The sequence below is a fragment of the Seriola dumerili genome, unplaced genomic scaffold (genome assembly GCF_002260705.1).
Source record: "Seriola dumerili isolate Sdu_G_001 unplaced genomic scaffold, Sdu_1.0 BDQW01000105.1, whole genome shotgun sequence".
NCBI lineage: Eukaryota > Metazoa > Chordata > Actinopteri > Carangiformes > Carangidae > Seriola > Seriola dumerili.
In genome coordinates, this window is record NW_019174360.1 from 2,414,543 (window position 1) to 2,431,755 (window position 17,213).

Consider the following 17,213-nt stretch of genomic DNA (forward strand, 5'->3'; position numbering starts at 1 on the left):
ATTATTTTTGCTCCCCTGGTGCCATCGCAACAGTGGAAGATGCCTCATACCCAACAAGCAGTTCAGCAGCTTTAGACTCTCAGAAAAGATGCCACATCTGTCTGTGAGGCTTCGTGTCACCTGGGGTGGCAAAAATATGGTTGTGCAAGGTTAATTCAAATATAATGGAAGATTTCAAACGTCTAAATAAAAACACATTTATAAATCAATCAAATACAATACTGTATTGTTATATGTATTTCCTTTTTATGAAAGCATTTAGGGGAATCCAAATTCGAAAATCAAGTGTCCAATCACAGCTGGAAAACTGCAGGAAAAAAAAGCGTAGTCTTTTAGTTTTGTCAGAGCAGTATTTTTGTGCCTCATGCTGGTGCTAATATTTCTTTGATTACACTAAATTGGAGTTAACCTTGTGCAAACGGGGATAAAAGTCTGTGCTGTTTTTTTTTTATTTAGCTGTTTTAAATCTTCCATTTGGTCGAGTACAATCAGACAGACAACATATCACCAGAGAAGCTTCTAAGACAAAAAACTGCTCTGACAAAATGGTCTTTCTCATTTTCCTCCACTAAATGACTAGGCTTAACTGGAAATACAAACCACACAGGTGCAAGCCCCCCCCCCTCCTCCCCCCTTCCCTTTCTACATTTTCAAAGTCTATCCACTGGCTAACCACCGGTTCTTTGGCTGGAGGGGACATGGGAGCCGCAGATGGAAATCGATTAAATGGTTAGAGCTCACAGGGATGGGAAATGTGTCAGCTATGATCCAGCCCAGGTTGGTCTTATTACCGCCTAATGCACTTCACTTTGGTATCAGTCCCCCTCCCTTTAAAGCTCTACATGATTGCTTTGGCCATTCCATTGTGGTTTCTCATTAACCCGGGAACGCTGAAGGAATGAAAGGCCAGCTTTTACTGAGCTCCACAACCTCTCTTTGGAGATGAATTAAACATTTTAACAGGAGCTAAATTTCTGGTCAAGGCCCCCTGTTTGCCTCCTCAGACGGTGTGTGTGCTTTTTTAAAAAAACAAAAAATAGCACAGGAAACTGCATTAATTTGCAAGTATTTCTGTCAACATACTTGTGCGCACTTGGCAGGAAGCGCCACAGTTTGCTGCACCAAGGAGGTATACAAATTCAAATTAACTTGCTAATTTATGCAGTAAGGTGCTCCAAAATATAATGAGATCATCTTATCTGTAAGTACAAGATATTATGAGATCACAATGCCTGTCAACACACAGGCAGACATCACCATGGTAACGTAATGTCCCACATGCAGTGTACCCCGCTGGCAAATGACAATACATGACATGCTGCGGCCACCAAACGCATCCAGTATTTAAATTGCAGCTTGTCCTCCCCAGTCATTAGAAGTTGGAATTTAATGAAAAGTAGATGGAGACCTTTTTTTTTTTTTTTTTGAAATAAAACTTTTCTTAAAGTTTGATTTTAAACACCCTGGAGTGTAAAACGCAGGAAAAACATTAATCCTGAGACATTAAGAACAAACACAAACCGAGAGGGAGAGACATTTGCATCATACAGCTCATAAAAGGTTACTCCGTCCGCGAGCTTGTGTGTGTGTGTGTGTGTTTGTGTTTGTGTGTGTGTGTGTGTGTGTGAGTGTGTGTGTGTGTGTGTGTGTGTGTGTGTGTGTGTGTGTGGAGCTTCTGCATCTCCTCCCCCTCAGGTGACTGCCAGCTCAGCTAACCTTGCTACCTAAGATGTGAGGAGAAGCATTTGCCAGGACTCTAAACTCCTCTTCATCTAATAAAATGTCACTGGACTTGAAATATTGAGGAGGCTCATCTGAGAATTGTCCTTTCAGCTGGGGAGGTGTCAGCGCTGTGCCAAATGTCAGCTCTGTGAGGATCAAGGAGAAGGGGCCTGCCAGGACCAAGTCAGCCTCAAAGCCACCAAAGATCTGTAAGTGGAAAGAGTGGCTATTTTACTACAGCAGGAAATGCTGTAATGTTGGGTGATCCTTCCTTAAAGCAGCAGCACGCTAAATGTTGTGTACGATTAGATCTCAGCGGCCTATAAGGTGGAATCACCTGATGCCCTATTTGCCCAAACAAAGTTCTGTCACTGGGTGTGAACTCCTCCCTCCGAGCAGGAAGTGGTGAATCAAAATTCAAAAGTGAAATATTGACAATTTATATTACATTACATTGTTAGTCTCCTGTTTATAACTCATACAAGGCCAAGCTATTATCACCCTACAGAAATCCTGTAGGGTATCGCACCGTGAATGCCCCCCCTCCCCATTTCATTGAATTAAAATTATATTTTTTATTATTTGTTTATCTTAAAACCTCCCATATTCTCTAACTGATTTTGATCCTGCTGAGTAGTTAAATGAGGAAAACGATGCCCTGTTAAGAAAATATTATGGCAATTCATTAACTGTTTCTAATGATTTGAAGGTTTTGCTTACAATCAGCAAACTGACAATTATCGAAGAGGACCACACACAGATTTTCAGAGTGAGCCTGCATGTTTTTACATTTTCAATCACCTTAAATTGTTATTTTGAATGTGCGTTTTCCAGATTGTTGATTGTGTCACTGTTAGAAATTCAAATGCGGAGTACAAACTAAATAAAAGCGCAGTGAGTTTGAAATGCAGAGGGAGCTTTGCAAAAAAACTGCACTTAATTCAGCAGTAGAAACTAAATCAATACGATTATATGCACACCATAAATTACCCGATCATGAGACCACACATGGTCAGGTTAAAGATATATACTATCTATGTAAAGGGAAGAGAGCTCAGACACTTCAGAAGGCTTCTGTACAAAGAAGTAAATGTTAGCATGCTAATTAAGCATATAGTTTAGCTGCAACCCTGTCAAACTCAAAATCACTTGACAAAAGTTAGGAGGCAGTGCGCTTTACAGGGATGAAATGTTGAAAGCATTTGGATTCACCCATCACCACTAATTAGAACTAAACACAGAGTATGCCTGAAGCTGATTTAAATAAAAAATAAATTTAAAAAAAGTCATTAGTTTTGTAGGTTTTCGACCACAAATTAATGTTTATGACAATTGAAATTTCAACCTGATTGTGGCAATATAGATGAAAAGTTAAGGCATCAGCATGAGTGTCTGCACCTAATTTAATGTCACTACATCCAAACTAAAAGTGTGAGCCTTACGATGATGCCAGAGGAAAAGTTACCAAAGTTAGAAGGAATCTTCCCAGGGGAACCTTGAATGTTTTTTTTTTACCGAATTTCTTGCCAAACCATTTGATATTTGTTGAGATATTTCAGTCTGGACCAACCGACTAACACTCCCAGCCCTGATGTGAAGCCACTGTCATGCAAAGTCTTGTTACTTGTGGACCTAGCCGACTGGCTAAGTAGCGTTAGCATGCTGTTTCTATCATTTCTGAACTGAAAAGTGTCCCTCCATCTACTCCTGTTCATCTTTTAGTTAGATCTGCGATCTCTGTGTTTACTTCAGGCTATGAGGGAGAGACGAGAACATAAACCCAGTCTGAACTTTCTTGGCAAATAATGTTAAGACTCCTCAAATCTGATTTCCGCTGGTTTTATGCTTTAATAAAACAAAGGATACATTTAAATCTTTTATTAAACAAGGGGAAATGTAGACTGCTGACGTCTACTGTACAAGGATATGAGTAAAATTCACTGAGACCAAATGTTGCAGCGTCTACATCCCATCCTCCGCTCTCATGTGTCGCCTCCGGAGTGATTGAATCTGACATGACTCCTGAATTGGATCTATGACATTTTAATATGGGATGCAAAGTGGGTCAAACTTTGACTTGGATTTCAAAAACTCTAAAATCTGGATGGCAAATATGGACATGAAGGATGCAGCAATTTACAGTAATTGATAGTAAATAGGGGGGGTGGGGGGGGGTAAAGGGGAAGAAAGGGGGGATCATGAAAGAATGGAGGAAGAAAAGGGAGGGGAGAGAGAAACAGATGGGAAGAGAGAGACAGGAAACAGCTGTAAACCAATGATGTCTGAGCTGCTTTGGTTTCTATTTCTGACACACACCTGGCTTTTATCTGAATCAAAGTCTGTCTCTTTAGTGACACACACACACACACACATACACAGACACACACACACACACACACACACACACATTTAGCTCATGCAGCTCTAATTTGTGAGTAGATTATGTAAAGAAAGCCAAATCAGCAAAGTCTTATAGAAGCAGGTGAATAAATAAAGATGGATAGTACCTGCCTGCCGGTCAGAGTCAAACACACACGCCTCCTATTGAAATGCACACGCAGTCTTTCCCTTTTCACACCACCCACAGACTTAATTGTAAGCGCCAGACACATTCAGTGAGGCAATAATGGCGGATATGATTGCAGCGACCTGGTCAGTCAGTATAGATCAATAGCTTGTTAGCTATGGACAATTACAGCTTTCAGTCACAGTTGCCGGCTGTGATCACACATAGATACAACTGGATTAGCTACCTGGCTATATTGAAAAGCTGTCAGGCTGACTGTATTTGCATGCACGCTGAAACTGAACCGCACCTAATCAGAGGGATTTCTCTGGAGTTTAAATCTGATAAGGTTGAGTTATTTTACTCTCACATGTTTCAGTAGTTTCTAAAAAGTCCAGGGATTTAAAATAAGAACATTTTCTTAAAGTGGTAATAGCTTCATCAGATGTTTTGAGCTGCTGAGCAGTAATTTCTCTTGAGATGAGATCTGTGACTTCTGTGGATTTTCTGTTGTTTTTCTGTCAATGCAGCGTCTGCATCTATTCAACAAAGTGGCTTTTGTTGCTTGTATCTACTTGTCGCTTCTTTTGTCTTTTGCAAAATACATGGCTGTTGCTGTTAGATTGCACCATTCCTTGTGTGACAAGGGCTTTTTTTTTCCTGGAAAGTGGCATTGTAGCATGTGGCAAATATATCTGAGGATCAACGCGGTCAGCAGTTGGAGCAGGCGGGAGATGATCTATGTTTTGTTATTGTCACATGAAAAGACCAAAACAAATAACGTCTGAGTCCGTCTTTTGTTTACCTTAACTTTCTGACTTCCCCACCCGGTCTGTGGCTCTCCACTGGTTCCCACTGAGGGTGTAAGCGCCTCACAAATGTTTAGTGTCATTTTTAACAGAGGCTCTGTAGTTCCCTAAAACAGCTGGGCACTGTAGTTTTTTTTTAGCAAACGTCACTCAAGCAGGAGGAAATAGTGCGTTTGTTTGGAACTGTTTTCTATGGCGGATGAATACACATTTGGTGCTCTTGTGAGTATTTACAGCAGCAGGACGGTGATGTGGCACTGACTCAAAATAAAGTACAGTGTGTGTGTTTATGCTAATGAAGGAGCAGTCATCCAGTGCAACAGAATGGCTCGTTGATGTTTGTTTAGTAGTTTTTAAAGCCTCAGTCTGTAGGTTTGAGTCTGTCGACTGAATTCTCATGCGCACAGAGACTCAATTCTGTCTTAAAAGGACCTTTTTAATTTGAGAACTGGTGTATTTTTAGAATGAGGCTCAAATATAAGTTTAATCAAACTCCTTGAATCATCCCGGCTTCCAAACTCTGAATGTGCGTGGCTGCTGAGCCCTCGCAGCACACAAAACCCCCACACTCCAGCCCCACTCTGTCCTCGATTCCCTGGTGAGCGCGCACACACACACACAAACACACACACACGTGAGCATCTCCGCACAAGTGTACGAGGATCACGCAGATCGCACACAGTGATCACACTCTGAATCCAAAAGGAAAGTGACACAATAGGGACACAAAAGCATCTCATCTTCATCCAAGGCGAACTGCTTCTTATCAGTTAAGGTGAGACTCAACACTTGTTCTGCTCGGGGGAAATCTGGGTCGCTTTTTTCGCAAGTGGACCAGTCACCCACTTTATATGAAGATTAGGCTCACTGCTGACTTCACAAGACTGGAAGAGACAGGGGGGAAACAAACATGGGGACTAAGATAATACCCTGTTATGTTGTAGCTCGGATTTCTGCTGCTGGTTTTTTCAGATTTTGCAGTTGCACTTTTTGCCAGTTTAAGCGACTCAACATTAAAATTTGAACAATAAGGTGACACTGATGTCAGAGAGCGAATGGACGACTGATCGCGCTAAAATACTAACAGTATGGTTGATATTCCCGCTTTAGCTGTTGTCTACATATTCCTCCACAGCTCAGCGTCCTCAAACCTCCAGCCCTAAAATAACCAGAGAATATGATCGAAAACAGTGTGTAGACCAGTGGTTCCCAACCTACGGGCCGGGGCCCACTGGTGGGCCATGAAGGTATTGCAAGTGGGCTGAAAAACAGTGCGTATACTGTGCGTAAATAATGTTTATATAAGATGTGTTTTACAACAAAATGATCTTTAAAAACATAGCAACAGGAAAAGTTAAAAGGAAAGAGTCAAAATTAAAAGAAAGCATAATTTAGACCAACATTTTTGAGATTTGAAGCGGGACACGAGTTGGAAAAGGTTGGGAATCATAGTTATATAATAATAATCATGAATTGTTGTACAGGGGTTTCTTTTCCATATATGTTTGAGTTTTACATAAAAATCTGACACAAAAGAGGAGAACAGAGAATGTACAACCATCCCCAGCCTCGCCTACATGAGTTTAGCTTAAAGAGGTTGTTTTTACCAAAGAAATGAGCTTCACTGTGAGATACAAACACACTTCCAAGTTCTAAATTAATGGCCAATTAAAACCGACATCTCAAAAATGCTTAAAACAACAGTACGTATTCTGGTTCCACAGCCGGCAGCATATAAACAAGCACAAGTAGAGAGGAGCTCACATTTAAAAGGGAGGCAACCTGAAGAGCATTGTTCAATACTGTGTGTGTGTGTGTGTGTGTGTCTGTGTGTGTGTGTGTGTGTGTGTGTGTGTGTGTACAGACAAAATCCAGGTGTATCTCACAAATGAGCCAGACTGTTCTGACTTCAGTGGCTGTCTATGTGAGTGTACTTGTCATTGTGTGTGTGTGTGTGTGTGTGTGTGTGTGTTTGTGTGTGTGTGTTTCTCAGAGATTCATTGCAGCAGCTCTCAACTGAACCCACTTTTTTTTTTTTTTCTTTTTTTTTTTCAATGACTTAAATGTCCCAGATCTGTCTTTGACTCAGCGTCATATCCGAGTGTGTTCGTTTGTGCGTGTGGTTTTACACACACACACACACACACACACACACACACACCCGTGTTTCCACTGCCTCACATTATCCTGCGAAGACATTAACATTTCATGGATGATACCGAGGTTTGTCAACTGGATCTCATCAAAATTTCATCCTTAATTACTGAATCAGTGCTGGAGGGAGATTCCCCACTCCGCAAGGTGAACTACCTGACTGAACCGAGCTGCCGGCAGGGGCGAAAAAAAAAAGAAATCAATTCCCACCAGGTTATTGCCGGTGAAAGCTGGGTGCTTGGTCATTTTAAATCACCCAAGAACACAAATAAACACTCTTAATGATCTGGAGATAAGTGTTCCCACCAGAGTCTTTGCACAAAGTCTATTGAAACTTCAGCTGAAGCTGCTAAAACCCCCGACTGAAACCTTTACAACTGAAAGTCTTTCAGGCTTGGCGGTAGCAACTTCAAGGTGCAGACTGTGTCTCTGACTAAGTCTTGAATAAATATTAAAATGACTTCAACGAGTCCTGCAGCTGAGAGACGGATCAGCAGCAAACAGACCCAGTGCTATTGTTTAGAGATTTACATTATTGTATTGGTACTTTTACTTAGACTAAGAGTTTCCCACCAATTTATCAATGCACTCCTATATCACTGTCAGACTCCCAATGGATTTGTTTTTTAAAAAAGGTGTAGAAATGGATATAGTAGAACCAGAGATCAAAACCTGGTGCCTACATTACCCACAATGCAATGTGTGTTATGCTAGTAGCAGCTAACCTAGCTCTAGCCTCAAGCAGAGATCAGGAGCAGGCTACAGAGCAGGCTCTCTCAGTCTATGCCCCCAAATTGTTTTCATTTTCTGATTTGTGTTTTTCAGCCCCAACCAACGCTGCCTCAGGTGACATCACTCGAGGAGATGTATCACTTCTTACAGCTCCCCCTGGAGACACAGCAGCTTTATACAACCTTTTCATCACATGCAGCAGCACTCCCCAACACCTGGACTCTGACTGTGACTTGTAAAATCACTGGAGTTCTTGAGGATCTAGTGGAATGCTTCTGAGTGAGTGAGATGTCTGTCATTTTTTAGTTTAGTTGGAGTTCAATATATTTCCTCCTCCTGTGTGAGGAGCCAAACTTAAAATAAAACACAGAATATTTTGTGGGTAAATTACCTTTGGAACTAGTCTGGAATAGTTGAACTTTTCTTCAGCATGTATTGATGTACATATGTGTCAGGATGTAGGTGAGGAGAGAGGGGAGGAAAATGTCACAGTGAGCAGCAGGAAACAAAACAGCATCTAAAATGTTATATAAAAAAAGTGTTTATTCCAGAAGTTAGAGTAGAGCAGTTCCCAAATGATTTCCACATTTCAGACGATCAATTATTCCTCTGATTTCATCAGCACATTGCTGACTGTAAATGCAAAATCTGCATCCAGAGGAAAGAAATACAGTAAAAACTTTACCAGAGCAGAAGTAAATTGGAATATAAGAAAAAAAAGCACAATAGATCCTATAGAGCTCTTAAGTCAGCCTTTGTTGGTTGATTACTTTGGTACGGAAATATATTTAAAAAAAAAAAGGATGATTCTCTAGCAAGTTCTGGAGTTATAAAGATCATCTTTTCTCTATGATTTCTGTGTGGATTCATGGACATTTAATCACCATGGAAACCAAAGAAAATGATATCTTTGGAAAATGGTAATACCACTGCATGTAAAAATGTGTGCATCATATCTTTGTGTTCAGATTTGAAGGAGTGCAATTTTTGTGCCTGCATTTACATTAAGAATAATAGCAGTTAATGTCTCAGTGTTAGACATTGTATTTCTCACTGAGATGTAAAAGCAATCGCCGTGTGCCATTTAATCACAGAAATCAGAGGTTAGCATTCAGAGCTTCATTCATGAGTACAGAAGTCTGATTTTGTGCATTTGATAATACACACCTCTCACCACCATTATACTAAAATGAGGTGATTGTGACTTTACCAGTCACCACACCTCAAACTCTACACTCAGATCAAAGACAGACTGCCTTGATTTCTCCAAATGACTCTTGAAATGTGGCGGTAACAATAAATGGGACTGTAATGACTACACACTTAGCACAGGGAACTTTTCCAGTCAGCAGCCCACCAGTGAGAGCACTCTGGGGATCAAACCAGTAACCATTTGATTAGCAGCCAGCCTCCCTGACTCTCTGAAGAAGAATATTCCCCTCCAACTGCAACAAGCTCCCAGTTTTGATTGCACCATAAGCATCGCGGAAATAATGTGGCTGCAATCAGAGAAGAATTTGGACTCAAGGTACCACCCTCCACCTCACACACACATACACACACACCACACACACTTTGTATGTATGATATGTAAGATGGAGCGAGACATGTAACTCAGCTTTCATTTTCAATTTGCGCTTAAAAAGTTCTCCTCATCACTTTTGCTCATTTGAGGTTTGACTGCCGCTCTTTTAATTACATCATCTTGTTGCTCCCTCTTCTTCTGCAACTGTTTAATGGCACCAGACTGAAGAATTAGCGCCACCATTTATCTGGATGCGCCCAACTCCTAATACTGACATGACATAACAGGAGTGGATAGAAAAGCACATTAATATGCTTTTTTTCTTTTGCTGATTTTCTGGGAATTTGGTTAAAATTTGCATTATCTTTTGATGGAAACTTGACAATAGACATTTTAGTAATCCAATACAAAGACACATGTAGAGGACTTGTCATTAGTTTGGATCTTTTGTTCTTTAGAGAATCGATTTTTCTAATAATGGTAAAAACATGAAAAAGCCAGATCTGAGGGAACATGCCCCTCATCTTTCCCCCTACATCTTTCTTTGTAGTCTGATTTTTGTTGATGTGTAACAATGAATAAAAGACATGAGTATGATCTCTGACAGACATTACATCATCTGATCAATCCTATGAAAACCATGTGCCGCCAGAATGTCTGCTTTTCGTGAAGAAAGACAGCCCTGTTTTCGGCTTTTTGACTATACATCTGTCACATAATATAATGAGATTTTATATTTCATTTAATAATGAAGCTATTTGTAAGTTTTGCCGTTGCTAAATAGCCAGCATTAACATTTACAGCTGAGCAGGACAGACTGGACGACTCAGTATCAGAAAGTGATGATCAGACCGGAGCTAGCTGATTAGCGTGCTAACTTTAGTACAAGAAAAAAAATGATTGAAATAGAAGCAAAACATGAGTTTGCATCTGTGTTTCTTTGCACAGCTGGAGATAGCTCTTGGAGAGTAAAGGAATGAAGTTTGATGCCGAACTCACAACGTTTCTTCTGGACTGGTAAGTAAACAGCTGTTAATGATTATTTATCAATAATTATAAGGGGGGATTTCTCACTATTTTCTGACATTTAATAAACAAAACAATAAAATGACTGAGAAATTAACGTAATGAAAATAATCAGTCATGTCAAAGTCACCAAATACTGTATGTCAGGTTGTACTTAAGGAAAATCTTACCTAAAACACTTTCATGTGATGGAATGGTGCAGCCATAAAGAAATGGAGGTGGGGTTTGAATCTTTTTACTTCAGTGTTAACATCATAAAGCTTGAATGGAGATCTATAACAAGCTGATACAGAGTGTAAGAGGTATAATACTTTTCTACTGCCTTAAAGCTACTGATGTGGGGCAGGGTGGAGGTGGGAGACACGCAGTGCTGCAGCGTGTCTAGCTTCAGCACCATGGACAGCTCCACTCCAAACCAGTAACGTCCAGCACCACGGACAGCGCCAGGTAAAGCTGAACTCTTATAAACTGAATCGTTTAATTCATGACACAAGTTTTAAACTTATTAATATGACCTAACCCTACCTCCAATGTCTGGCCGAAGCGTCTTGTCATATTCCTTCAGCAGATTGTTCAGTATCAGAGTGGCATCCTCCTGGTGCGACCTGGGAACCAGCATTTGATTGACAGTGGTATCATGGTGATCTTCATCGTCGTCGCCATATTCCAGTGGATCAGAACTGAAGGTGAGGGGGTGTGAGAGGGGGGGGGGGGGGGGGGGGGGGGGGGTGAAAAGAAGGAAGGAGGGGGTCGTTAATCATGTTAGCTCCCCTTTTATAAACACAATTATGAAAACTTTGTCGCAGCAGCATTGCCGTGAACGATTGTCAGACCTCAGACTGTGTTTGGGCACGGCAGTGTCATTTTTTTTTTTTTTTTTTGTCAGTGTGAGTGTGTGTTTGCGGAGATGTGCGGGGAAAGCCCTTAGAAAAAACATGCGTTATCAGCCAGACTCATTCACATAAAATGCGCAGTTGCCTCTACATCCTTAACTTTTAAAGCTTTAAAAGAATCGAAAACATCTTCCAGCTGTTGATCATGCGATAAAAATAAAAGGTGCGAATCAGACTCACCGAGCACCTTGAACGAGCAGAAGTATAAAGAGGATGACCACAAACTTGATTGTCATTTTCCCATGCGCGGATCACCTCTGATCACAGGAACTGGTGGATAGAGATCCCGGTGTGTGCTGCTGCCGCTGCCGCGATAAAAGTGCCAGTACAGTAGGTGTGTAACCATCAATCCGAGCTCTGAACTTCCTCATCCGCCCACACACTTTCTTCTGCGTGTCATCTGCGGCCACACAACAGCGGTCTCTCCCCCCTCGATCCTCCCTACTCCTCGCAAAAAGGGGTGGGGGAATGGGGGTGTGGGTGGGATTGGGTAGGGGGGGTTCCTCCGGGACGCACCCGACGATCAATCAATGTGATCAGCCCAGCGGAGGGGAGTCTAATCGACCGGATCCAGCAGCGCCCTCCTCCCTCTCTAACGCCTGTGTGGGCAACAGAGTGGTTGGGGTGACGCTGTCTGCTGCTGGTGCTGCTGGTGCTGCTGGTGGTGGTGGTGAACCTTAGAAGATGAGCATCTTGCGTGACTCATGCATTCACAGGTTACATACAATACCTGGATCACAACTGCATTGCATTATCTGGATGAAAAACATAAGCAAACATTTTTTATTATTTTTTTTATTTTTTACTTTCATGCTACGTCATGAGCAACAATTATTTATTTCATTACAATTGCTGCATATTTAAACATCTGCATGTGCTTTTGAAATTATTCCAGTTAATCAAACATCCCTAAACTCAAACTCATAATACTTTATCCACGTTTTCAATTTTTGAGTGCTCTACTTTGCACATCTTAAAAAAAAGTATCAAATATGATCAATAAGTCATAAATAGAACAGCAGGATATCAGTTGAATTGAATGTGTACTTGATTTTTGTTTATATTTGCTGTTCGTCTGATGATGATCGCCACTGGAAGTCATATTCAGGCGGTACACACCCCGTTTACGTACCACAGAGTCACAGCGAGCTCTGCCCCACACTCGAAATAAGTAATTTCTGTATAGGCGCACAACTCAGTGGGGCAGCCCAGTGCTCAGCCCACAGACCTGTGAGGCGTCTGAATCCACACAGCAACACACTGCGTGCAAGTCGAGAGGCTTCACTGCCCCCTGGTGGCCGAAGATGCAGCAGATGACAAACGCAGCAATGTTAGATTGTCATGGCAGTGCTGGACAATCTCGACCAGCACTGACCTAAACTAAACAAACTACAAAAAAAAAAAAAAAATGCAGCTGTCATTTATGACACTGTTAGTTATATTACTGATATACAGTGAAAAAATGGTAAAAAAAAAATACTTTATTATAAGCATTAAAACCCCCCACAATACAAATTTACATTCACTTTTTTGACTATTCTCAAATTTCTGTATTTTTATGTGAAGTATATTTGATCATTTCACCCCTTTGGCCTTCAAATTATTATGTTAACGAGACAATCTGAGAAGTTTTAAGGGGGAAATGTCTCTTTGGAGGGACTACTAACAACTCAGGCATCTGAAACATGACAAGGAGCTACAACTAGCTTTTTTGTAAGATGTCAGAAGTTGAAAAGCTTAGGAACCACTGGTTTCATGTCTTGTCATATTAATAGGATTTTTATGTACAATCTTAACTATAGTAAGTATAGCTGTGGAATAAATGTAGTGGATTAATAACTACTGTCATAAAACTGATGACTTACCTTTAAAAAAAAAAAAAAAAAAAAAAAAAAGTGAAATTATAAGTTCCCTCTCTTATGAATGATTAGATGTCTCATGCTCAATAAAATCCACAAAGTGAACACACTGTCATCTTAGCAACCCAGCGTCTTGCTCATCAAATCACGGTGAACTCAATAATGGCTTTAGATAATCCCAGTCTAAATGACATGGAAAATAAAGATTGGCAGCCTGTAACTGAAGTTCATTTATTACATTCATCTTTTCTGGGCAAAGTAATGACAGTGCTACATTCACAAAAGCAAAGGTAGGTAGAAAAAGAGACAAGCGAGAAGTAGCGCCTACATTCAATCTATGTATTGAGCTATTTTTCTATTAATGTCAACTGGGAATCATATCGATAGAATTAGAAGCTATAATCCTGATTTATGTTTCAAAATAATTCCTGAATACTGTCTTCGTTCAACCTTTTATTTGATTATTTTAAGTATAATACATAAAACAAATACAGTACATAAAACAAAGAATGAATAACACAAATACTTTGTCAAGCCCAGCTATAGCTACAATGGCTTTGCTGCATTTTTGCAAAATGTAAGCAAAGGTTTCAGTTTAATGTTTCCTCCAAAACAAAATTTAAAAAGCACTTTATTGATGCTAAGAAACAATAAAGATCTCATGCATGTGTAATGGCTGCCTAAAGCCCTCCTGGGATAGACAACTGTTGCTATCACAGCCCTGCAGTAAGCTGACTGCTGCATGTGTATTACGCTCCCTAGTTGAGAGACCCAAGTTCAAAACTTCAGTCTGCTTCACTGCCCATGAGCTAGCTGTGGATAAAGTACATATAATGAATCCTAAATTTGTCCCTAACACGCAGCAGCCACATCTGTCCAGACACTACACAGAGAAAAACAAGCATTTGTCATCGGCTGGGCCAGTCGGGGCTTAAATTGGAGTTTGCTGTAAGGGGCCCCCCTGAACGGGTGAAAGCAACTTAAGCGGAACTAAATCCCTTTTCTAACAGATGTATGGCAGATGAGTCTGTCACAGTGGCTGAAGGAAGGAGGGAGGGGTGGGCAATCGTTTCTTGGCTGGCAATAGAGAAGGGAGGGATGTTAGATGGGTGGGTGGGTGGGTGGATGGATGGATGAATGGGGGCACTCATTTTTTTTTGGATGGCAAGAAAGATGTATGTATAGAGAGGATGTGGTGCACAATGGAGATCTTCTGACATGCAATGAAATGATGGTTGTGATCTTATATCTCTCCATATTAGCAGCCTTCTCTTGTCTGTGGCTGGAAAATGTTTGGTACACATTAGTGAAAACTTTAACTCCGTTTTATTTTCCCTTTCTATCTCCACTAAGGCTTTTATAAGGCTGTATTTTCTTTTGAACCATTTAAGAATAAAACTGATTTATAAAACTAGTTAGTTTGGGGTAAGAGAGTTACAGTGCTCCGTTAAAAGAGATGGGAATGTTACAGGAAATACAGTACCCCTACACCTTTACATTTTTTTGACATTTCCAGACATAATATGTTTCTTCTTCGTGGAGTAACTCTTTCTAACATTGTCATGTTTAATTAGCTTTGCAAAGTATTGAACAAGTCAAATGTGATTATAATTCATCCTCAGGGGAACATGAATGTTTGTGCCAAATTTCATGGCAATCCATCCAGTAGTTGTTGAGATATTTCAGTAGTGGACTGACTGACTGACTGACTGACAAACAGACATTGCCTTTCCTAGATAAAATAATGGAGGCTACATACACTTACATTATTAGGGACCAAAATACTTATTACAGTTTCATTTCCTTTGGTAGCATAACTCAGAATAAGGCTTAGTCAGCTCAAATAAAGCAGCACTGGAGCAGTTCAGCTCTGACACGACAAACAAATGATCCCAAACTTTGTGAGAGGACTCTGCAGGCATAATCAGAAACAAAAGGAAATCATCACTCTTACTTGACAATGTGTATAAGCAGCAGAGTCGGAAACAAACAGATACAGAGGTTAGAAAGGTATGTCTGGCCTGTTCATCTGCACTGGGCTGCCAGACAGACGTATAGATCGCCTCTCGACTGCATTTCATTGGACTTCCTTTTACACTGATGCTGTGCTTTTAACAAGCACTGAAACATACGGTAGTCTTAGCTTTGCTCATAGACACCCACCAAGCATTTGACAGAGAGCAACACCTTAGATTTACATAAATGGCAGATTCAACATTAACCCAACCCAGCACAAAAATCCCACAGTATATTATGGCACAAAAATTCAAAATAAAATCGCTTGGGAAAGAATTTCAAACTCATACTTTAAAGATCCCTATTTCGCAAAGCAAAGCAGGTGCGGTAGCAGCTGATGTCGTCTTTATTTACATGGTTTTTCACCAAGCCATTCAGCGCCAAAAAGTTATGAGGGACTCTGCTCCCAGCAGCAAGTGACTGAGTGAACTACACTGTTTCAAATCCATGTGATTAAAGATGTAGTGACTCAGAGGCAACTCTTCTGCTGGAAGCATGGGTCCTTTTGTTCCTGAGTATGTCTCACCATAGTCCAACAAGTCACACGTGCTGTTCTATGGTGGGCTCGAGCCATAATGCCATAACGTGTGCTCATTGCTTCCAGTTTAATTAAGTCAATGTAGAAATAAGTACATAAAAATCTGATTCAATTCAAACATCAAAAGCCGAGTTTGGTTAGATGTAAGCTCTTCTACAAGCAACAAGACGAAAAGAATCTCACACACGTACACAAAAACATTAAGAAAAGAGACAAAAACATACTCTTAATAAATTGAAAGTCAACGTTAGACTTTGGCTTTTTTTTTTTTCTTCTTCTAAGGGCTTAAAACGCAAAAGTCAGAATCTCAATATCGTCTTTTTTGCATCAAAGCAAATACTTAAGTTGAAAATAAAAAGTCTATTTACATGATTCTGAAACTCAGCTTAATTTCCCCAAATCTTTTCAGCTCAAAGGCCTGGTCACACTAACGTTTAAAATGTCAACACATTCCAATGAGAGTGGATTCACTTGCGTAGGCAAAGTAAATCTGTGCAATTTTTTTTGTTTCAAGTTAAATTTTGGTGAACTTTACCCCACAAATTTGCACTAAGTCATCTTGACAGTGCTAACCTTTCAAGGACCAGAAAGGCAGAGATACCGAAACGGAAGAAGCTAGCATAAACAGTACGAACTCATTAACGACCGACTTAAAAAGCTAGCTAGCTAGCTAGCTAGCTCTCCCTCTTCATTTACCCATGTGTAGCGGCTTCGAGAACCAAATATTTAGCAGAGCCGTGGATTAAATGCACTGTGACACTTTCTGGTGTGACCAGGGCTTTTCAGTCAGCTTGCTGACGTGTGTTCACTCTCTTGGGGAATTTTTGTCTGATTTTCTGATACTGGAGGTTTTTTGTGTTGTTGCTCTCTGTTGAATTTCAGTTTGATCTGCGCAAAGTTTGTCTTTGTGAAACTGGAGCTGTTAGTCTTGCCCAATGACACATTAGCAGCATAGATGCTTTCCTAAATAGTGGCTTGAACCCCAGTCGTCTCACTAAATGACAGTTTCCAAACTCTCAGCTCATTTGTATGTGGCACACTCAGGCACTGGTCTCTCAACTGTGAATATTAGTTTCCTAGCTGAGTGACCCAGACTCAAAATTCAGGTATAGTACATATATCCAATCCCAAATTTGTCTGAGTCCACCATCCACAGCTGTCCAGTCACGCACTGTAAGTGGGCCACAGACAGTTTTCTAATATTCTTGTTGGCGTGCTTCCCTTAATGACAACTTTTAAATATTTTATGAATGAAGAAGAGCCTCTTCATTAAGAAATTCAGAAACCCCAGCAATGATAATCTTCCAAATACATTTCATTTTTTTCACCTTCAGGTAGCATTTTAGATTTGGGAAACCAGGCCTGCAGCAGTAGGCTTTGAATCTTCAAGTAAAGATGTACAAAGAGACACACAAGCACTCACTGCAATAGGA

The 17,213-nt window shown here is 40.5% G+C and overlaps 1 protein-coding gene across 1 annotated transcript in view; it reads right to left on the bottom strand.

The window, feature by feature from the left end:
- LOC111222716 (gamma-aminobutyric acid receptor subunit gamma-3-like) overlaps positions 1-11,603 on the bottom strand; it is a 73,774-nt gene extending 62,171 nt beyond the window's left edge. Inside the window, exons 1-2 of the mRNA XM_022746535.1 lie at positions 11,548-11,603; positions 11,000-11,154 (exon numbers count right to left, since the gene is read on the bottom strand). Of these exons, the coding sequence (XP_022602256.1) occupies positions 11,000-11,154; positions 11,548-11,603 (211 nt within the window). The remainder of the gene's footprint in view (positions 1-10,999; positions 11,155-11,547) is intronic.
- Positions 11,604-17,213: the final 5,610 nt, after the last annotated feature.